At 45.2% G+C, this 21,247-nt stretch overlaps 1 protein-coding gene across 11 annotated transcripts in view; it reads left to right on the forward strand.

The window, feature by feature from the left end:
* The first annotated feature begins 319 nt into the window (after positions 1 to 319).
* Positions 320 to 21,247, forward strand: part of ZXDC (ZXD family zinc finger C) — a 53,150-nt gene continuing 32,222 nt past the window's right edge. For 5 of the 11 annotated variants that reach the window (XR_004969825.1, XR_004969826.1, XM_036321292.1 and 2 more), the window contains exons 1-8: positions 321 to 1,408; positions 4,140 to 4,292; positions 4,390 to 4,468; positions 5,420 to 5,550; positions 9,839 to 10,009; positions 13,340 to 14,016; positions 15,078 to 15,137; positions 15,787 to 15,871. Coding sequence is in view for 9 of the 11 variants with exons in the window: in XM_036321292.1 (XP_036177185.1) it covers positions 430 to 1,408; positions 4,140 to 4,292; positions 4,390 to 4,468; positions 5,420 to 5,550; positions 9,839 to 10,009; positions 13,340 to 14,016; positions 15,078 to 15,137; positions 15,787 to 15,871 (2,335 nt within the window). In the remaining 2 variants the exon portion in view is untranslated. Of the gene's footprint in view, positions 1,409 to 4,139; positions 4,293 to 4,389; positions 4,469 to 5,419; positions 5,551 to 9,838; positions 10,010 to 13,339; positions 14,017 to 15,077; positions 15,138 to 15,786; positions 15,872 to 17,038; positions 20,900 to 21,247 lie in introns of those variants that run through there. The other 6 variants (XM_036321293.1, XM_036321288.1, XM_036321289.1 and 3 more) reach the window with 6 other exon arrangements.

Here is a 21,247-nt window from a genome sequence, read left to right on the forward strand (position 1 = left end):
GGTGTGGCTCAGTGGGCTGAGCGTGGACCCATGAACCAGGGGGTCACGGTTCAATTCCCGGTGAGGGCACACGCCAGGGTGCCCGGCTTGGTCCCCAATGACTAACCCATTCCCCAGATGAAAGGGGATTGCCGTAAATCAGGCTAGCCTCGTTCCCGGGAGCGCTCAAACCACAGCTCGGAGGCAGAGGACCAGCCCAGCTCCCCGGGGGCCGTGCGGGGCTGTCCCTGACGTCACGTGCCAGGGGGCCGCACGCCCCGCCCCACCCCGCCCCGCCCCGCGGGGCTCACGCGCACGCGCGCTCGGTCCTGCTCCGCGCCGGGCTTTGGCGCCGACTCTCCGAGGCAGCCGCACGGCGTCGCGCACGGCTGGGCGGGGCGGGTCGCGCTTCCTCCGAGCGGCGGCTGCGACGCCTCTGCAGGGTCCAAGATGGATCTCCCGGCGCTGGTCGCTGCCCCGATCCCGACCCCGCGCGGGGCCCAACATGGCGGCGGCCCCGGCCGACTCCGCCGAGGCCCAGGCCCGCCCCCCAGCCAGGGCCCCGCGCGCCGCCGCCTGCTGCTACTGCGGGGACCCGAAGATGGCGGGTCGGAGCCGCGGCGAGGGGAGGCCGGGGCGGCGGCGGCGGGTCCCGGGCCGAGCCCGCCGCCCCTCGAGGACGACGACGACGACGACTCCTTCGTGGTGCTTCTGGAAGTGCCGCGCGGCGCCGCGACCGAGGCCTCCGGGCGGCTGGAGGCTGAGCCCGGCGCCGACGCGAGTCCTGCCGGCCGGCCGCAGCCGGGCTCCAGCGGCGCCGCCCCCGGCCCTGGCGCGGCGGCCCTCGGGGACACCGTCGCCGTCGGCGGCCAGGACTTACTGGTGCGCCTGGACCGCGGCGTCCTCACCCTGGCCTCGCAGCCGTCGCCCCCCGACCCGCCGCCGCAGGGGCCGCCGCCCCCGGGCCCGCCCGCGCCGCCGCGGGAGGAGGCCGCGAGCCCGGCCGAGGGCCGCCGCGGGGCCCTGGGTCCCGGCGCGCTCGGCTACCGCTGCCCCGAGCCGCAGTGCTCGCTCTCCTTCGCCAAGAAGCACCAGCTGAAGGTGCACCTGCTGACGCACGGCAGCAGCCAGGGCCGCCGGCCCTTCAAGTGCCCGCTGGACGGCTGCGGCTGGGCCTTCACCACCTCCTACAAGCTCAAGCGGCACCTGCAGTCGCACGACAAGCTGCGGCCCTTCGGCTGCCCGGTGGGCGGCTGCGGCAAGAAGTTCACCACCGTGTACAACCTCAAGGCGCACATGAAGGGCCACGAGCAGGAGAACTTGTTCAAGTGCGAGGTGTGCACGGAGCGCTTCCCCACGCAGGCCAAGCTCAGCTCTCACCAGCGCAGCCACTTCGAGCCCGAGCGGCCCTACAAGTGTGACTTTCCGGGTAACCCGGGGCCTGCGGGCGGCTGCGGGGGGTGGCGGGCGCCCGGGCCCCAGGGCCACCTCCAGTTGCTCCGAGTGGGTGTGGTGGCGGGGCCGGGCAGGGTGTACACTCGGTGGGCCAGGTGCGAGGGGCGGGGACGGGAGCGCTCCCGTGCTGGGTGTGTGTGTCCTAGCTGTTCCCGGGGCACCTGACCCCCTGCCTGGCCGTGGGGATCAGGACCGCGAGCTCGCACAGGGGATCACAGTTGTCCTTCCCCAGGGTGGCGGCAGCAGATGGCTCTGAAGGTGCTTCTGGTTAGTGAAAGAGAGAACGCGTCTTCCCAGAGTTTTGTTAGGAGACAGGTCTTTGTTTTCCTCCGTCTCCTCATTTAGAAACATTCACTCAGATATTCGTGGGGCACACCAATTGGTGGAGCTGTCCAGATGTAAGGCCTTAAGATGGTGTAGCACAGATTCTGTGCCTTTAAAAATAAATAAATAAATAAGTAAATAAATAAATAAATACACACACACACACACACACACACACACACATATATTATTGATTCTTTACAGAGAGGAAGGCAGAGGGATAGAGAGTTAGAAACATCGATGAGAGAGAAACATTGATCAGCTGCCTCCTGCACACTCCCCACTGGGGATGTGCCCGCAACCCAGGTACATGATTCCTTGACCAGAATCAAACCTGGGACCCTTCAGTCCGCAGGCTGATGCTCTATCCACTGAGCCAAACCAGTTAGGGCGATTCTGTGCCTTTTATACTATTCTCTGGACTTCACAGTTTTGTCAAGTTCTTGAAATTATCCTCCTGTGACAGATGAAGTGACTGAGGCCGAGCAAGGTGGAAGAGAAATCCGGTGGTGGTTCTTTGTCCGCAGTGATTGCCTGCAGTGGCGGGGAGATAAGGCTTCCATACCGTGAATTCTTGAATTCCGGGGTTGGCGGTGTAGGTGCTCTGAGAGAGAGTGCCCCAGGGAAGAGAAAATTCCTTCCTAGGAAGGAGCTGGCCTGGGGAAGTAGGGTAGGAGGCATTGCTGGTGGGAAAAGCTGCAGGGCCGAGGCAGGACATGTGGGCTGGGGAGGGTGTGGGAGGGCCAAGCAGAGGGTGAAGGACCTTCCACCACCAACTCATTAAAACAGAAAGGCAAGCACGCACCTAGCGTGAGTCCCATGGGTATGTTGACGTGTATCACACATTCGATGCTCTCCTAATGTAAAATATAAAATATACTCAAGTATAGAGAGCTTGGAAGAGTGAAATGCAAAATGCCAGCAGGTTCTAGATTTTCCCTCCCATGTGCTGTAGATGGTTTCATGTGGCCCTCTTCCTGGAGGACGTGGCTTCAGGCCACTGATTGGAAACCTTTTTCTGTCATACACTCTGGGAATCTACTGTGGCTTAAAGACTGCACAGAGGGCATGATTCTGAGTATACTACTACTAGGAAAATCAGGGGTCTAGCCTGCTTTAGGCCAGGAGGTCTTCCTGAAGTTTTGAGCTCAATGATATGTGGGGTGTCAGTGTTTGAGATGGGGTAGAAGCAGGAGAGGGATCAGTGAAATGTTCCAGGTTGAGTTTCCTTAGGGCTGCCCTAGGCAGAGGCAGTGGGAATGGTGAGGGGGCGCCAGATGCAGAGGCAGAATAAAGGGCTGGTTTGTCGATGGGGGTTTGTTCTATGGAGGCACAGATTTAGTTTGCTTCGATTTATCTGAACAAGTGTATGACTTCACCAAAGCCCAAAACAGGGAAAGGAAGGGAACTGGGGAAGAGTAGATTTATGGCAAAGAGTATAATTTAGGGCATTTAGAGAGGTCGATTTTCCCAGTTCAGTGTTGCCAGGGACAGGGTTCTTTGGGCCAGTACTTTTGTGTGGTGCTATGCAGCATGTATCTGCTGGGTGGCTTACAGGCACTGTGGTAGCATGTTAAAGGCTCTGAGAAGAGCTGCTATGAAGACACTTGATAGGCATCTTGCAGCCTGATATTTTCCACCCTATTGGAGCACTGGGTGTTTTTGTCAAAGGATAACAATTGGTGTGGAAAGTCTGGGAGTTGCTCAGGCAGGCTCCTTTGGATGGTGGCTCAACTGGGGGCTGAGGATGGAGGTGATGGGAAAGACGATGTGAATGAAGATGACTCCAGTAACCTCCTTTGACAGAGTAGGGAGCCTTGAGGAAATGGGCAAAAGGAGGAGGAGAAGCCAGATGACAGGTGGGGGCTGCCTGTTGCAGAGGATATCAGGGACGACATATGTGTAGAGGATGCAGCATCACCCCAAGGGCTTGAAGGTCTCAGATATTACGATGGTTTGTGGCCCTTCCAAGCCCAACCCTAACAGACAAAATCTTGTTCCTTAGTATCTAATTTCTCCCATTGGATTTTCTTGGATTTCACACCGACCGCATTGACATTTGAGTTCTCAAAATGTATGTAAGACCTGTGCCACAGAATGGAGCAGATGGCTGCGATTGGAGGACTTTCCCTTGATCAGAGCCTTCATCTCTAAGTCATTTTAAAACAGGTGGCTTTCGTGTGCTTGTTGGCTACTCTTAGCCAATCCTACTTTAGCTACTGCAAAGCCAGATGTCAATGGTAGTAACTTTCCAGAGGTGCTTTTGAATCATTTTTTCCCTCGTCTGCTTCAGTGCCAGCAGTGTCCTGGATGGTGGCTAGTGTAGCTGTCTTCTGTGATTTTACCACACCAGTGAGCAGGTTTGTGTTTTCTTTGTTCAGGCTGTGAGAAGACCTTCATCACGGTGAGTGCTCTGTTTTCCCATAACCGAGCCCACTTCAGAGAACAGGAACTCTTTTCCTGCTCCTTTCCTGGTTGCAGCAAACAGTATGACAAAGCCTGTCGCCTGAAAATTCACCTGAGAAGTCATACAGGTAATGAGCTAGGGAATGCAATGTAATTTGGATCCAAGATCTGTCTTTGTAGTAGCTTGTATTTATAATTACTTGGTGTAACTTTTTCTTTTCTAAGGTGAAAGACCTTTTATTTGTGACTCTGACAGTTGTGGCTGGACCTTTACCAGCATGTCTAAACTCCTGAGGCACAAAAGGTAATTTATACATTTTGGTTGAATTACAAGTTTTGAAAATGAATGAATTATTTCTTAGTAGCAGAAGCCTATGGATAAACTATTTCAGATTTCTTTAAGTTATAAGGAAAGCCCCGTGTAGATAATTTGGAAGTTCAGAAAGCTTTAAGAAGGAAAACACTGAGAATCCTGATCACCCAAAGTCACCCAAAGTTTTTTTCTTTGTATACTTGTTCTTAAATTTAATTGGTACCTGTTGTGTACAATTCTATACTTTTAAGAAAATTATGGTGTGGAATAAGTTTTCCTCATGTCAATACAAACTTTCCATGGTGATAATGACGACCTTGGAGGGCTTAGCCTATAAAAGGTGTTGTTTAGCACTTCTGTGTATTTCATGTAATCTTCCCAAGAACTCTGACTCTGATGTTCTTGCTCTCTGTTTCGCAGTGGGACTCAAGAGGTTGGGCAGTTTGTCCATGCTTGCATAGCTGGAGTTTTGAGTGTTTAATATACATATGTTACTCAGAAAAAGACAGTGTTTATGCATGGGCTTGAGAAGGTCCTTTCGCCTTTTAGTGGATTTTCTGTGCACACTTCTTGTTGCCCTCTGTGGATTGGGAAGCTTGTTTATTATTGGGATTCTTAAACTGGAGGTAGCTTTATCAGTACATTGAGACTCAGCTCTTTCTAGATTGAAGCAGCACTGATTTTTCTGTGTCTGACTCGGCTAGGTCATTAAAGTAAAGTAGAATTTCTAATTACAGGGTGGCTAAATTGCAAATCTGCCCATGTGGGCTAGAGACACAATTAAGGTTCTCTGAAATGTACTGATAAAAGTTTTTTTTTTTTTAAATGCAAAGCATTTGTAGTTTGGTATATTTTGCAGAATTTTAATCAAAGAATCACCTTTGAGGCCTGGTGCCTCTGGGCTGTGTGAGTAATCCGTGTCATGTTTTTCTGTCCTGGCAGGAAACACGATGACGATCGGAGGTTTATCTGTCCTGTGGAAGGCTGTGGGAAGTCATTCACGAGAGCAGAGCATCTGAAAGGCCACAGCATCACCCACCTGGGCACAAAGCCGTTCGAGTGTCCTGTGGAAGGTAGATTTTAATATGTTATTTTGAGCTGTAAACTAGCACCATATCCACATTGATGTTGTAATTTTTAGCTGTTTAAAGGTAAGTTTTAGTTGCCTAAGGGCAAGGTGAGTATAAGTTGTAGCATTAGATTTACTTGGTTTTTAGTTAATTGCTGTATCTTGAGAGCATTGTATTGGAAAGAACAGACTTCAAAATCAGACCTGTTTTGACTGTTGGTCCTGCAGTGCACTTACTAGATCTGTGGCTCTAGTTAGTTACCTGTTTAATTTGGTGGCTGTGAGGACAGCTGGTTGTTTACATGTCCCTATCAGGTCATGAGCTGCCAAGAACCCCATCAGTGAGAAGGTTTGTGTTTTCTTTGTTCAGACTGTGATAAAACGTTGGTGTAGAGCTCCAATAGTGGAAAATCAGGGCATGAAGGAAGGTGGCTGTATTTTTGAATCTGTCTTTTTTTTTTTTTTTTAAATTAAATCTTTATTGTTCAGATTATTACATTTGTTCCTCTTTTTCCCCCCCATAACTCCCCTCCTCCCAGTTCCTGCCCCACCCTCCGCCCTCACTCCCCACCCACTGTCCTCATCCATAGGTGCACGATTTTTGTCCAGTCTCTTCCCCCATCTCCCATCCCTTTCCCCCCCAAGAATAGCCAGTCCATTCCCTTTCTATGTCCCTGACTCTATTATGATCACCAGATTATTTGTTCACTTGATTCTTAGATTCACTTGTTGATAGATGCATGTTTGTTGTTCATAATTTGTATCTTTACCTTTTTCTTCTTCTTCCTCTTTTTAAAGGATACCTTTCAGCATTTCATATAATACTGGTTTGGTGGTGATGAACTCCTTTAGCTTTTCCTTATCTGTGAAGCTCTTTATCTGACCTTCAGTTCTGAATGATAGCTTTGCTGGATAAAGTAATCTTGGTTGTAGGTTCTTGGTATTCATCACTTTGAATATTTCTTGCCATTCCCTTCTGGCCTGCAAAGTTTCTGTTGAGAAATCAGCTGACAGTCGTATGGGTATTCCCTTGTAGGTAACTGAGTTTCTTTCTCTTGCTGCTTTTAAGATTCTCTTTTTGTCTTTTGCTCTTGGCATTTTGGTGTGGTCCTCTTTGGGTTCCTTTTGTTTGGGGTTCTCTGCGCTTCCTGGACCTGTAAGTCTAGTTCTCTCACCAGGTGGGGGAAGTTTTCTGTCATTATTTCTTCAAATAGGTTTTCAATATCTTGCTCTCTCTCATCTTCTGGCACCCCTATAATTCTGATGTTGGTACGCTTGAAGCTGTCCCAGAGGCTCCTTACACTATCTTCGTATTTTCGGATTCTTTTTTAATTTTGCTTTCCCAGTTGGGTGTTTTTTGCTTCTTCGCATTTTGAATCTTTGCCTTGATTCTTGCGCTCCTCTGGTCTGCTGTTGGGTGTCTGTATAATATTCTTTATTTCAGTCAGTGTATGCTTAATTTCTAGTTGGTTCTTTATCACAACATCGAGGGTCTCATTAGATTTCTTGAGGATCTCACTACATTTATCGGCGGTCTCCTCAGTCTTTTCGAGGGCCTTACTAAGTTTATCGGCAGCTTCTAGACAGTTATTGAGAGACCTTAAAGGTGTGGTTTTGAGCTCTATATCTTCCATTTCTGACATTTGCGTCCTGTTTCTTTGTCTCCGCATTTTTTTATGTTTTCTTGGTGCACCCCCTAGTGGTCTTTGTGCGCAGTCTTGTTGTAGTTAAGCCTTGATTGTTACCAGGGGCGATTTGACCTCCAGGCTAACTGGCTATTGAGAGTCAGCTGTGTCTGAAGTGGGAAAGCTTCTGTGCTGGATCTCTAGGGTGGTGCTAATCTAGCATTTGCCTGAGGCTATCCGGCAAATGGCTCTGTGCAGGGCTTGGGCGGGGCGGGTCCCTGGGGATCTACAGGGCGGGCGGAGCGAGCAGTTATGGCTGCTCTCAGTTCGGTCCCTAGGGGCTCTGCCTCACAGAGTCCCAGCAACCGCTGCAAACCTTGGAGAGAAAGCTGCCTTCGAGTTCCGACCGAAGCCAGGCAGTCCCGCTTCTCCCGTTTGAGTCTGGGTCCCTAGAGACTCGCCTGGATCTGGAGCTCAGAGTCTGAAACTCCCTCCCGATTGAAAACAACAACCGCGCCCTCCACCGTCAGCCCGCTCCGCGCGCGCACTTCGCACCTGAGTATTTCACTTCAGCACTGCGCCTCCTCTGAGTCTGGGTATGATATTCTCTTTCCTCCTAGTTGTAGAATTTCCACTCAGCCAGCCTTCCTGTGGTTCTGGATGATGTCCGTTCTGTCTTTTAGCTGTATTTTTGATTGGTTGTTCGAGGCAGCACTCTCTGGCGTTAACCTATGCCGCCATCTTGGTTTCTCTGAATCTGTCTTGTTTTCCTTCTGACCTGCATGTAGGTTTGCGATCTTACGGACTGGTTAAGCAGTTGAGTAGCCAGCAAGGGAGTGCCAGCTCCAGGCTTGGCTTATGTCCCTGACTTAGGGCCATTTGCTTGGTCCCTCTGGGCATCAACTTCTCACTAGTAAAATGAGAGGAATAGGCCTTAGAGATCTGTTGAGATAGCTTCTAACCTTAAATGTCATAGAATTATGGCTGTTTTTTTAGTAGTAGCTTGATAGAGATGATTAGTATAAATTTTTTAGCACTTGAACATTAAAGGAGTTGTTTAACACTTAATTTAACTTAATCTTTCCAGCAGCCCTGTGTAATGGGTAATGAAACAGGATCAGAGTTAACTTGTTCAGGGTCACACATCTTACACACAAATGATGTGGAACTTCAAATCTCCTTTTTAAAACAGAGTTTGCTTTCAAATTTAATTTCTTATGATGCTGCTCCAAGAGGTATTCAGTGTATGTCCCTTGCTAGTGGCCAAAACATAGGCATGCATTGTCTCATTATTCTGATACCAGAGGCCCGGTGCACAAATTCATGTATGGGTGGGATCCTTTGGTCTCAGGGCCGATAGGGGCTGTCTCTCCCAGTCCAGTCCTGATCAGGGCCGATGGGGGAGGGAGGAGTGGAGGGACCAGGGGAGGTTGACTGTGGGAGCGCACTGACCACCAGGGGGCAACTCCTGCGTTGAGCAACTGCCCCCTGGTGGTCAGTGCATGTCATAGCGACCAGTTGCTTAGGCTTTTATATATATAGACTAGAGGCCCCGTGCACAAAAATTTGTGCACTCGGGGTGAGGGGTCCCTCAGCCAGGCCTGTGCCCTCTTGCAGTCTGGGACCCCTCGGGGGATGACCACTTGCTGGCTTAGGCCTGCTCTCCGGGGGGATTGGGCCTAAGATCGCAATCAGACATCCCTCTGGCAGCCCGGCAGCCCTCGGGGGATGCCCACTTGCCAGCAGGGAGCAGACCTTAGCACTGCTGAGGAGGCAGGAGGGGTTCCCACCACCACTGCTGTACAGGCAGCCATCAGCCTGGCTTGTGGCTGAGCAGAGCTCCCTCCTGTAAGAGCACATTGACCACCAGAGGGCAGCTCTTGCATTGAGTGTCTGCCCCCTGGTGGTCAGTGTGTGTCATAGCGACCAGTCATTCCCAGTTTTTCTGCTGTTAGGGTCAGTTTGCATATTACCCTTTTACTATATAGGATAGAGGCCTGGTGCACGGGTGGGGGCCGGCTGGTTTGCCCTGAAGGGTGTCCCTGATCAGGGTGGGAGTCCCGCTTGGGTGCTTGGCCAGCCTGGATGACGGGCTGATGGCTGTTTGCAGCTGGTCACACCCCCTTCAGGGTGGGAGTCCTCACTGGGGTGCCTGGCCAGTCTAGGTGAGGGCCTGAGGGCCGTTTTCAGGCTGGCTGGCGACTGAAGCTCCCAGCCTCTCCTTTTTTTCTTTTCTTTTTTTTTATTCTGGGATTTATTTACCTTCTATAGCTGTCACTGGAGCTGAGAGCTAGCTCTAGCTTTGAGGCCTAGCTCCAGCTCTGAGGCCGTTGCTGGCTGAAAGCAGGTATCTGGAGCTTGTTTAGCTTCTATAATTGCAACTTTGTTGCTTAGAGTGTAGCTTAGAGCAGGCCGAGGCAGGCGGGGAACCTGGCTTCCTCCATCACTGGAGCAAGCAAGCCTCCTGTTCGCTTCAGCTGCCTGGCTGCCGGCCGCCATCTTGGCTGGCAGTTAATTTGCATATTCTGCTGATTAGCCAATGGGAAGCGTAGCGGAGGTATGGTTAATTACCATGTTTGTCTATTATTAGATAGGATGATGAGGAAATGTCAGCATTGGTTCCTTGATAATCTATAGATTTAACACTTATCATTCGTTTTGTTCCAGGGTGCTGTGCCAGGTTCTCCGCTCGTAGCAGTCTCTACATTCACTCCAAGAAACACCTGCAAGACGTGGTTGCTCCAAAAAGCCGTTGCCCGGTGTCCAGCTGTAATAGACTCTTCACCTCCAAGCACAGTATGAAGGCACATGTGGTCAGGCAGCACAGCCGGCACCAAGGTCGGCTTGATTTATGACCCTCTTAGGGAGCTACAAAGATGTGTAAGCTTGACCTGTGTCAGAGAAGCAAAAGGGTGTCACTCCTTCCTTAGCTCCTTTCAGAAGTTGGCTGAGTCCTAGGTTAAGTTACTCTATAGTGCAGTGAGGTCTTACCAGCCCAGGGAGCATGGCTGCCAAGCCTAGTGGCCTCTTTGGACTCTGCTGCCACTTGCTTCTGCCTCACTAATCCTTGTCTGAAGTGCTTACCTTGAAGAGTGTTTAGTATTCCATGTTGCTGCCTTTTCCTGTGTTCAGTATTCCATGTTGTTGGCTTTTCCTGCACATGTCTCCTAAATCTGTATCCCCCTGTGATCTCGGTCCTAAGTTCAAAGCCTGCTTCTCCACCATTTCTGTCTTTGGATCTTTTTTCTAAGTCCTATCTTTCTTTCTGAGCACACTCTGTGTCTCTTCTCCATCCTACTGCTGAGGTAAGTCCTTGAAAACAAGAACAGAATTGTGTTTCAGGATGTGGCTGGGGCAGGGGTGTGAGGGCTGAGAAAGAACCATGACAGTTCTCCAGAGGGGGAGTCTGGGCGCACAAGGGCTTGTTCATCTGGCTACATGGTGGCATGGAATTTAGAATCCTGCCTCTTGAGGCCACATGCACAGTCCTACAGTTAGGATTTTGGGGGGTCTGGATTGCTACGTGGCTGCCTCCCCTGCTCACATCACCCTGCTCTCTGGGGCATGGAGGGGTTGCTGTGCCTGACAGGTCCTAGCCAGTGAAATCCTGGCTAGCCATAGAGTTACCTGAGCATGTTGTTAACCAGGCCCTGCTCATTGTCACCTGTGTGACAGGTAGCACCAGCCTTGGGGTGCAGCCAACTTCCCAGCTGTGTGATCCTAAGCAGGGCACAGGTCTGTCAGCCCTGGTTTCCTCATCTTTTAAACACAGAATTTGAGTGGTTCTCAGAATGAAATGTCGAGTTAAAGTGCCTAGAGCAGAGCTTGATGAGTAGTTTAGTTCAGTGAATATTTGTGTCCTTTGGCTTCTTTTAATCCTATTTAGTGTGGTCATTTCTTCCCTCTTTTGGCTGTAACAGTGATTGCTATTCAGCTTTGTATTTGAAGAAGCTGCCCTTCTAGACACTAGGTGTCTTGAGGACTCATGGTAGAGATTGTCTCCTTGGCTCACAGAAGCTAGTCAAGTGCCTTATGCTGGTGTTCAGAGGCTCTCGGTGATAGAACAGGTTCCTGCCTCTGTCTCTACCTGCCCAGCTCTGAGCTGGTGTTCTGTGATACCATGCGCCCAGCTTCTTTGCTCCTTCCCCTTTCCTAGCCTGGCTCATTCAAAAGTCAGCAACGGCACTGTTTTTTGCTTTGGGTGTGAGAACCTCTCAGGTGCTTCTGTGGTGCCTTTTTTCCACACCGATTTATGATGTGACATTGACTTACTTGTGTGTCATTATTCCCTGTCACAAGTTAGGGGTAGATGACCAGGTGTTGGCTCAGTGCACACCTTGTGAGAAATAGATGCTTTGGAACGCCTATATACTAGGGACTGAATTTGCCAGGGGCTATGGCAGTCTCTGGATTAGCTGTTTGAGTTCTTCCTTACAGTGGTCCCAGGATTGGTGGTTCCGCATTACTCTGTCACTGACAAAAGAGGCTGAGGTGGAAATGAGAAGGATTTACCTGGGTCACATAGGCAAAGAAGGACTGGAGCAAGGTCATGATTGTAACCTTAGGCTAGATATTCTATTAATTAATGTTTATTTAGTGATTTTTGTAAAATACCTAGCTCTTACACATAGCAGGTCTCCAGTAAATATATTTAGAATTACTAAAATGCTAAGTAGGAAATTTATGAACAAATTAGTATCTATTTGCACTGAGATTATTATTAATCGTTTTATAGGGAGCTGAATCCTCAAGATTGTCAAGGGAGTTTTTGGAAAGTTTTGAGACAGACAAGTTTTTATTTTAATTTCTCCAAAGAATCACTATCATTTTCTTTCAAATGTTTCATTAGTACTAAGAGATAATTAATGAAGACGCAATAATATATTGATCCTATTTTTAACTATGAAGTAATATGACAACTAAAGAAAGTATATTCTGAATTTGATTATTTTAAAATTTATTTTGGGGGCAGACGCCTAGAGTAGATTCTTTCATAGATTTGAATGAAAAATAAAATAGGCACACTGATGTGGTGTCCACAACCAGAAAGTATGAGTTTGGGATTAGCTTAATGGTTGGTGTGGAAGGAATAGAGCCAGGAACTGAGAGCCTTTTCCCTCTGGCTAGACCCTGGCACATTCTAGAAGCTGCAGGTAGGAATTTCTTAAGAAAGAATAACATCAGGTCCTTGCTTGTTTTCGGATTTGGGGTGATTGTGTGCACTTGTGTATAAACCCCCAACTTGAATATTCATTGAAATTTTTAAAAATTATGGTAATGTTCATTATTCCCTCAAGGGTGTTCTGATCATTTAAGTTACTTAATTGGATAACAAATATAGTATTGGCCCAGTACATAAGACAAAATGAAGAGGGATCTACTGGAATTGTTTGTACTATAATTATTAAATGCTGCTTAAGGGCCAGGCAGTGTGCCCAGTGTTGAGGGACAAAGTTGGTCAGACAGACTCTGCACCCTCAAAATGATCATAGCAGGGGTGGGTGGATGAGTATTAGAAGTTGGGAATACAATGGTGGAAGGGGAAGGGATTCACCTCCAGAGTGCCTGGGGGACCTAATCTCAGTTCTCTGCAGCTCCCTAGAGCTGGGTCCCACAGACCCAATTTTTCACCACTGATCACCCCCAGATGACTCAAATTTGTTTTAGAGTGGCAGCTAGTTGATGAGTGAGGCATAGAGTTTGAAGAGGAATGAGCTGATACAAGCTGATTCCAAAAATATCCTCAGCACCAGAATTCACTTTGTATCAGACTTCTGAAGATTGGTGTGCCATGGAAAGTTTTAATCTTTTCAGGTGTAGTTTTTGTGGTATAGCAGAAGGAGTACAGGATTTAAAGCCAGAATGACATGGTTCAAGTCCTGTTACCAATTAATGTGACTTCAGAAAATGTTATTTAGACTCGAGTCACTTCCTCTGTCTGGAGAAATCCCTGTCAGTTTGAGGATTTGAGACAACATATGTAAAATGCCTGACGTGTCATCATGCTGCCTTCGTTCAGCATGTGGCCATTTTCGATGTGCCACGCAAGCAGGGGCAGGAAGAAGGCAGTAGATGGTGCCTTTAATGGGTTACTTAACATCTTGAGTACAAATAAAACTTCTTAATCTTTAAGGGCATGTAGTAACTAGTGCGTTCATTCCTTTTCAGATCTCTTCCCTCAGCTAGGAGCTCCAAGTTCTCTCCCACTCAGCAGTGAACTAAGCAGCCCAGGCCAAAATGAGCTCAACAACATTGACCTGGCCGCGCTCTTCTCTGATGCACCTGCTGATGGGAGTAGTGCAGCAGGGGCCTCGGACGAGGCGCTGACCTCTGGAATCCTGACTATTGATGTGACTTCTGTGAGCTCCTCTCTCAGAGGGAACCTCCCTAATAATAGTTCCTTAGGGCCGATGGTCTTGGTGGCCCACAATGACATTCCTCCCAGCCTGGACAGCCCTCTTGTTCTCGGGACAGCAGCCACAGTTCTTCAGCAAAGCAATTTCACTATGGATGATGTGCAGACTGTAAGTGCAGGAGCATTAGGCTGTCTGGTAGCTCTGCCTGTGAAGAACTTGGGTCAGGACCCACAGGCTTTGACCTCCAGCAGCAGTTTACCAGCGACCACCACCACACTGACCTCTTCAAGCACCCCACCAGGAAACACCAGTGTCCCAGAACTGCTGACTTCAATCAAAGTGGAACCAGACTCGCCTCCTGGCCCTGGTGCTGTCAGGCAGCAAGAACGAAACAGAGAGGTACCTTGGCCTGTGTTTTCCAGCCTTCCAGGAAGGCACAGTCCTCAGAAAGACACAGGCCTCAGTGCAGGGACTGGCAACTTCTCTTTGGTATGAAGTGCTATCTTCAGTCACTACCACCTAGCTTGCTTCTCTTAAACACTCAATTTTGAGGATGTTCTGGATGAATTATTTATGTGTAGACATTTCTTACTCTTTGCAAAAGGATGGAGCCCTGGACTACAAGTTTGGAAATCTGAATTCTGATCCTGAGTCTGAACTGATTTCATTTTTACGATCTTGAGCAAATCACTTGACCTGTCTGAGCCTTAAATTCTCAGTTCTAAAATGAGGGGGATTGGTTAGATGATTTCTAAGGTCCTTTTGAGTTCTTTGTGTGATAATGTATTTCTTTTCTTAAAAAATTGGGAGTGTTTCATAGTGTTGAAATATCCTGCCTTTGTGCTTTTCACAAAACAAGTCCTTAGACTTACTCATAACTAGAGGAAGAGGAATCATGACATCAACTGTCTTTAAAATTTTAATGAAAACTTAAAAATCACTCAAAACAATTAAAAAACAATAACACTAGAATTAAGGGGGGGAAAGGGAGTGGTTTGTGAACCTTTGTTTCTGGAAAGTTGGGAGTAGTTCTACAGTATTGAAGCTTGACAGTGAATATACTTTAATTATATTTGTCAGGTATACATTGAACAATTTAATTTAAAAAATAATTTAAAGATTCTTTGAATCTGACTTTCCTCAGGCTCAGATGGGAATGATCAAATAGGTTTTTTCTGTGACACAGGTTAAATTTGATGGTGATATTGTTCAAAATGTTAAATCTTATTTTACCACATTTAAAAAAAATGTTTAATCCTTTGAATTAGGATCAATTTTGAGGGACGTGATTAACTTATATACCATAGAGCCAGCTTTTTTATGTCTGAGTCTGAGAGCAGCTCTGTCTCAAGCCTCTTCTGGTGTCTCACTTGTGGGAGCATAGCCACATGTGCTAACCTCTGCTTTGGTGGCTGCAGCAGTTGCCAGGTGTGCAGGTGCCTGGGCCAGAAAGGGAGATGGCGTGGGGAGTCACTACCTGAGTAACTGTGGGTGGAGGTAGGAGGAGCCACCATGACCATGATCCTGACCCTTGTTCATTTTCTTGCTAGCTGAGTGACGGGCTGCCTCGATTCTCTGAGCACAGATGGTGTGTGGTGAATGGGTTACAGGTATGCCATGAGCTGTTTAGGGGTGTTCTTTTTCTTTTTGTAGTGATAAGTACAAACTTTTTCTTATAAAAACATTCACAAATTTACAACAGTTGAAGTCCCATTTAAATACTATTTGGCTCCCTCAGTAATCTTCCTGAATTCAGTAACTAATTATTATTTTGGTATGTAAGGTTTTGAGTTAAGCACCTGCCGCCAGAGCGGCCTCTGCTGTGGGTATATGAGATAGGACCTTCCACGTCTGCCATACAAGTATTGTGTGGCAGGCTCTGAACAATGTTGGAGTGAATTAATGCTGCAGTAAATTATCACTGAAGGAAGGGTGGTTATTTGTTTCAGACAGCAGAGAAGTATGTAATTCATTTTTTAAGAGTTTGTGTAAAATATTTTAGTATTTTAGACTTTGGAGGAATAAACGTGGCTTCTCTGGATAATAAAATGATGTATATTGTTCCAACTCTGATTTTGTGTAGCTATCATTATAATTGGATGTAGCATTTGATTCTTGGTGAGCCTTTGCAGGAGATTCTCAAAGAGTATTGGACTCCACTCTGTTCAGGAAGCTGAGTTATTACATCTCACTAGTTCCTTTGCCACCCTCCCTTTGCTGTTTAGGTCAAGTGACTGACACACATTTCTTTGATCTCAGGAAAGTGGGGGCTCAGCAAGAACTGATTCCCGAGCCATTCAACTAGCCAAGAAAAAAAAGCAGAAAGGAACTGGGAGCAATGCAGGTGAGGCTGTGTGTGCTGCAGTGCTGGGGGAGTAAGGGTTCTGAGTGTTACCTTGGGATTGAATTAGGGACAGAAGAAACACATAGAATGGGTGTTTCTATGTTCTTTGTGTTCCTTTTATGCTCAAAATGCCCTTTCATCAACTCCTTAGTTTTATGTGAATTTAAGGAAAAAAGAGTTCCTAGCAAAATTCTCAGCATCAGTGTGGACATATTTTATTTACCTAAAAAAACGGAGTGAATATTAGTGGTTGTTACCAGGTAGGCTGCAAAGTAAAGAGCAAAGCAGACCAGGTGTCAGAAAAACAGAGGTAGAAATCTGATGCTTAATGGCTGCTGGCCTTTGAGCTTAGAAAATGCTGAGGACCGGCTGCTGCTGTCCACAGAGCCAGTCCCTGGGTGGCATGAGGCATTAAGGGCACCCAGTTCAAACTTATGTTGAAATCTAATTTTAAAATGTCAGCAACTTTTTGAATTTTTAAATAACACTAAGTGGACCCAACAAGACCTGCTTGCTAGTTTGTAGCCTCATGTGCCTATTTGTCCATCCATCCTGAAAGTGGAATAGTGGATGTAGTGCTTAAAGGAAACTATGGTAAATTCTTTTGTAAAGGTAACAGTGAATTCTTTTTAATATTATTATTTTATATAATTTGTCTTTTATATTTATCTAAAATGTATTTATAAAATGTCAGGAGGTATGTAGGATTAGCAATATAATTTTATGTCTTTCTGTACTTATTAACATAGGGCTTTTTCTTTAAAATAGTAACAACTTCCTGTTTTCTTTTGATCAGTTCTCTTAAAGCAAATATTGTCCTATAAGGAATGTTGTACATATCAGTGTTTATTGTGACTGAGGAAGGTTACCATACAGTTCACAAAGTACCCAAATAGGACTTTTTAGAGATAATAATAAAAGAAAGTATGGTGGTGGTGATCTATAGAATGAAAGAGTTCAGCACATAATTAGGCAAGGTGATGAAGAAAACCAAATACTAATTTATTTAACCTGATAGGTAATCTCAGCTTGAGGGGAAAAAAATACTATGAACATTTAGGAATATAATACATGTTATATCCATTGCATTGTTTTAAAGCAGCATTATACATGTGGTTTTATATTTTTTAAAAATATATTTCAGCATTATCTTTTATATCTTTTCAGGCACACTGAATAAAAATAGCTATATATTAATCATACTATCATCGCTTCATTAAAAATTAACACGATTTCCTTAACATCAATATCTAGCAAGTATTCAACTTTTGTCTCAAATCCCATAAATGTTTTTATGACTGTTTGGATCAGAATCTAAATAAGGCTCATATGTTACTGTGTATTGACATGTTTCTTAAGTTTCTTTTATAGCTATAGGTTTCTTCTTTTCTCTCTCTCCGTGTATTTGTTGAAGAATTTGGCCAGTGTGGAGTTTGCTGATTGTATTCAGTATAGTGTAGTTTAACAGGTTCCTGTCTTCTATGTTTCCTATAAATTAGTAATTACACCAGTAGGTTTGATCTGGTTGAAGTTTGATTCTTGGGGTAGGCTGGGGGTTAGCGAAACTCTCTTGCAGTGGGGGGCTCTTCCAGGGGGTCTTGACGTTAGGTGGTCTGTCCTGTGTTGTTAGTAGTCGTTGATGATCAGTGACTGGATCTATTAGAGGTTGCAGAAAGATGATATTCTGTCTTTCCTTTCTCATTACTAGCTAGAATACTTCTGTAAAGAGCAACTTCTCATCAGTTTTTTTTTTTGTTTTTTTTTTTTACCCTGATACAGTTCATACAGGAAAGTCAGAATAAATGTCTAAATATTTCTGTTTATCAGTTTTCAAAATAATGAGCTGGTTTCTTAGCATCTTATAATAGTGGTCAAAGTGCTTTAAACATTCTATAGACTTCTATGGGACCTGTCAAGTATTCAGCCTTCATATGTGAAGATAGTAGAAGAATTTTCTTTAAGTTCAAAAGCTCACATTTTGCCACCTACATACTGTCATTGCAAAGCACTCTTGTGATGGAGGAATGTAAATATAGGCCCACATTCCCTTTTCCAAAACCCTTGGGACTGTGTTTATTTCTTCTGACATTTTATTTTGTTGGTTTTTTAAAAATATATTTTATTGATTTTTTTACAGAGAGGAAGGGAGAGGGATAGAGAGTTAGAAACATTGATGAGAGAGAAACATTGATTGGTTGCCTCCGAACACACACTGACCGGGAACGAACCCACAACTTGGGCATGTGCTCTGACTGGGAATCGAACTGGTGACCTTTCTGTGCATGGGATGATTCTCAACCAACTGAACCACACTGGCCAGAGCTCCTCTAACTTTTTTTTTACTGAGTCAAAGAGCAAAATCCCAACTATGTCTTGTCTAGAGGAGGCACATGCTGGGTGGAAATATCTAGGAAGGTTAAAACTAAGATAAGAAAGTAAAAGAAAAGCAAGCAGAAATCACAAAGCAGGGTTAATACTACTAGCATTGGAAGCATACAATTTAAAGATGAGCACATGAGGCAGAGAAGATTGTCTCTGTTTTTGGTTGCTGTTCACATATAATACTAGGCGACTTCTGACCATTTATGTGAATATTTATATGAAGGCTTACAGTATCTAACAATACAAAGTAAAAACCTATGGAAATCTAGAGTTGAATGAATAAAAACCTAGCAACATCTGAAGTGGTTAATTTAACTCATTATTTGCAGATCAAACGGCAAAAGATCTGAAAGGTATTTACAATGGGAGTAGTAAAGTTGATTCAGTATATCTTACTCCATGACTATGCAATATTTATAGAAATTAAACTGAACAAATTAGGCCATCAGGAAAAGCATTACAAAGTCTTTAGGCACAAACCCCCAGCCTGACTATACATTTTTGACCATACTATGGTAAAATAGGAAGTAAAAATTACTTGGAAAACAAAAGAAAACTTACCAAACTCTTGGGTTAATGAAGACGTAAAAGCTAATTACAAATACTTATAGAAAAGATAGATAGGTATGTGGTTAAAAGTTTGAATTCTGAGCAAGCAGCTTTTCTGTGCTTCAATTTTTTCCCTTGTAAAATGGTAATAAAAGCAGCTATATTGGATTCTTGTGGGGTTAAGTGAAATAATACAGGTAAAATGCTTAAAGCACTTTGAATCTTAGCCACTTGTTAAGGCTGAAAAGCAGGGGATGTGGCTAAAGCCAGTTGCAAGTTTAAGCCTGTGGGTGCCTTCCTATTAAATAAGAGAAAGGAAGCTAAGTGGAATAAGCTGTTATTGCAGGATGGATGGAAAAAGAACAAATTTAAGAAGAATCAGAAATCTGGATTTTGATGCTAAAATATGATAACCTATTCATATTTTAAAAAATCATTCTGTGTGGGTCAAACAAAACATCGTATGTAGATACAGCTTCTAACTTGTCAGTTTCTACTTCTGAGCAGTTTTACCAAGAAAAAAAGGCATAATTAAATTTCACAGATTCAGTGGAAAAATAACTGAATATCATATCTATGATAATAAATTGGAGTGCTTGCAACAAAATGCATATTTTTCAGGAAAACAAATCATCATTATTCAAAAATCACCAATAACTGTGGATGGAGTTAGTATTTCAGAATCTCATGCTTGCCATTGGTTATACAGCTTCTACTTGTCCATGGAACATGTATAGTAGTCACTGTTCTAGAACTTTTGTGGAAAATAGGGAACACCTATGATCTGGATACCAAAGCCTGACAGAGATACTCCCCAAAATGGGAGCTGTAGATTGATGATGGAAATGATGGAAATGTTCTCAAAACACAGGATCTGGCAATATATTTAACCTTATATTCTGAACAGTGAGGTTTAGTCCATAGCTTAAGGATGATTTAATGTTGCTAGTGGGTTTGTTATCATAGGTCAGTCAAGAACTTTATTATTTTTCTCAACAGATTCTGTATTTATTTTAAAAAATTGATATCCATTACTGATGGAAATAGAATATAATAAAGATTCTGTAGCCCAACCAAGAGTCAAAATTATACTTAATGGCGAGCTAACAGAGGCATTCTAGATGCACGTAAGAATTACTTTTGTTACCATTATTACCTTTGGTATTTAATTTTGTTCTGGAGATTCTTGTATTGAAATAAAGCAAGAAAGAATAAGAACCATAGGTAAGGAGACATACAATAACTTAAATATGATTTGATTGTTTATTGGAAAACCCCCCAAAATCAACTGAAAAACGATTAGAAATTAAAAGATATTTAAGTGGCCAGTTATAAAACAAATATATAACCACCTGGAGTGTGCTGTATGGCAGCAGTAGCTAATTAGGAAATGCAATGGAGAAAATACCTCACAATGGCAACAAAAATTACAAAATATCCAGGAGGAAATTTCACAACTGTGTAGAACCTGAATGGAGGAGACATAAAACTTGACTGAGAAAATGAGACGGGGACGCCTTCCTTCTGATAAATATTCCTGCTGCGTGTCCGAAACAACACAGATACCACTGCTTGCATTCTGATTGGAGGTGGGGTGGGGGTGGAGCATTTGATAAAACAGTAAATCATGTGATAAATGTGAACAAAACAAGGAAAGGGGTCTGTGATGGTTTCCAGTTTTAAAAAGGTAGACAGAGGCCTCACAGGGAAGGTGACACATGCAGGAGGTGAGGAAGGGAGCACATGGACAGATCTGGGCGAAGGACTCCTGATGAGCACCTGAGAGGGTTGGTGGAAAGGCGGTTGTTGGCAGAGCCAGTTAGGGGAAAGTTTTGGGAAGTAGAAAGCCGGTGGGAGGCCAGGCTGCTTAGGGCCTCAAGGTCATTGTCATTTGGCTTTCACTCAGAGTCAGATGGGAAAACAGAGGCATAATTAAAAGGGGATGTGATATTTTTTAAGGGATGGTTCCAGCTGTTTTTCTGGCAGGGGGGCGGGGGAGTTAGGGGCAAAAAGAGCAGGTAGAGGTTTCTTCATTTTCCTGCAGCAGGGAAATGAGAGTAGCTGAGATCAGAGTGGTGACTGAGCCAGTGGGTAGAGATGGATAAAATAGATCTCATAATGATAACAAAAGTAATAAAGTATCTTGGGATCACCAGCGATGAATATACAGTATACTGGGCCTGAATGAGGTCCTGCTTAAAGTTTTAAATTCATCTGGAGAAATAATTTAGTGAGAATCTCCATGCAGGCTTTGAAAAGGAGAAACAGTGAGGTGGGGAGACAGTGAGCTGTGCTGTGACCTAGGCATGCTGAGGAATGTTGGTGATGAAAGCCTGGCCGGTGCCCTGGAGGAGAGCTGGTCAGCAGGACAAATGGGGACAGCTGGAGTGTGGCACAGAAGTCATTAAGCAAAGGACTAGTGTTTAGTAAATGGTTTACTCTTTG

The sequence above is a fragment of the Myotis myotis genome, unplaced genomic scaffold (assembly GCF_014108235.1).
Source record: "Myotis myotis isolate mMyoMyo1 unplaced genomic scaffold, mMyoMyo1.p scaffold_m19_p_9, whole genome shotgun sequence".
Classification (NCBI taxonomy): Eukaryota; Metazoa; Chordata; class Mammalia; order Chiroptera; family Vespertilionidae; genus Myotis; species Myotis myotis.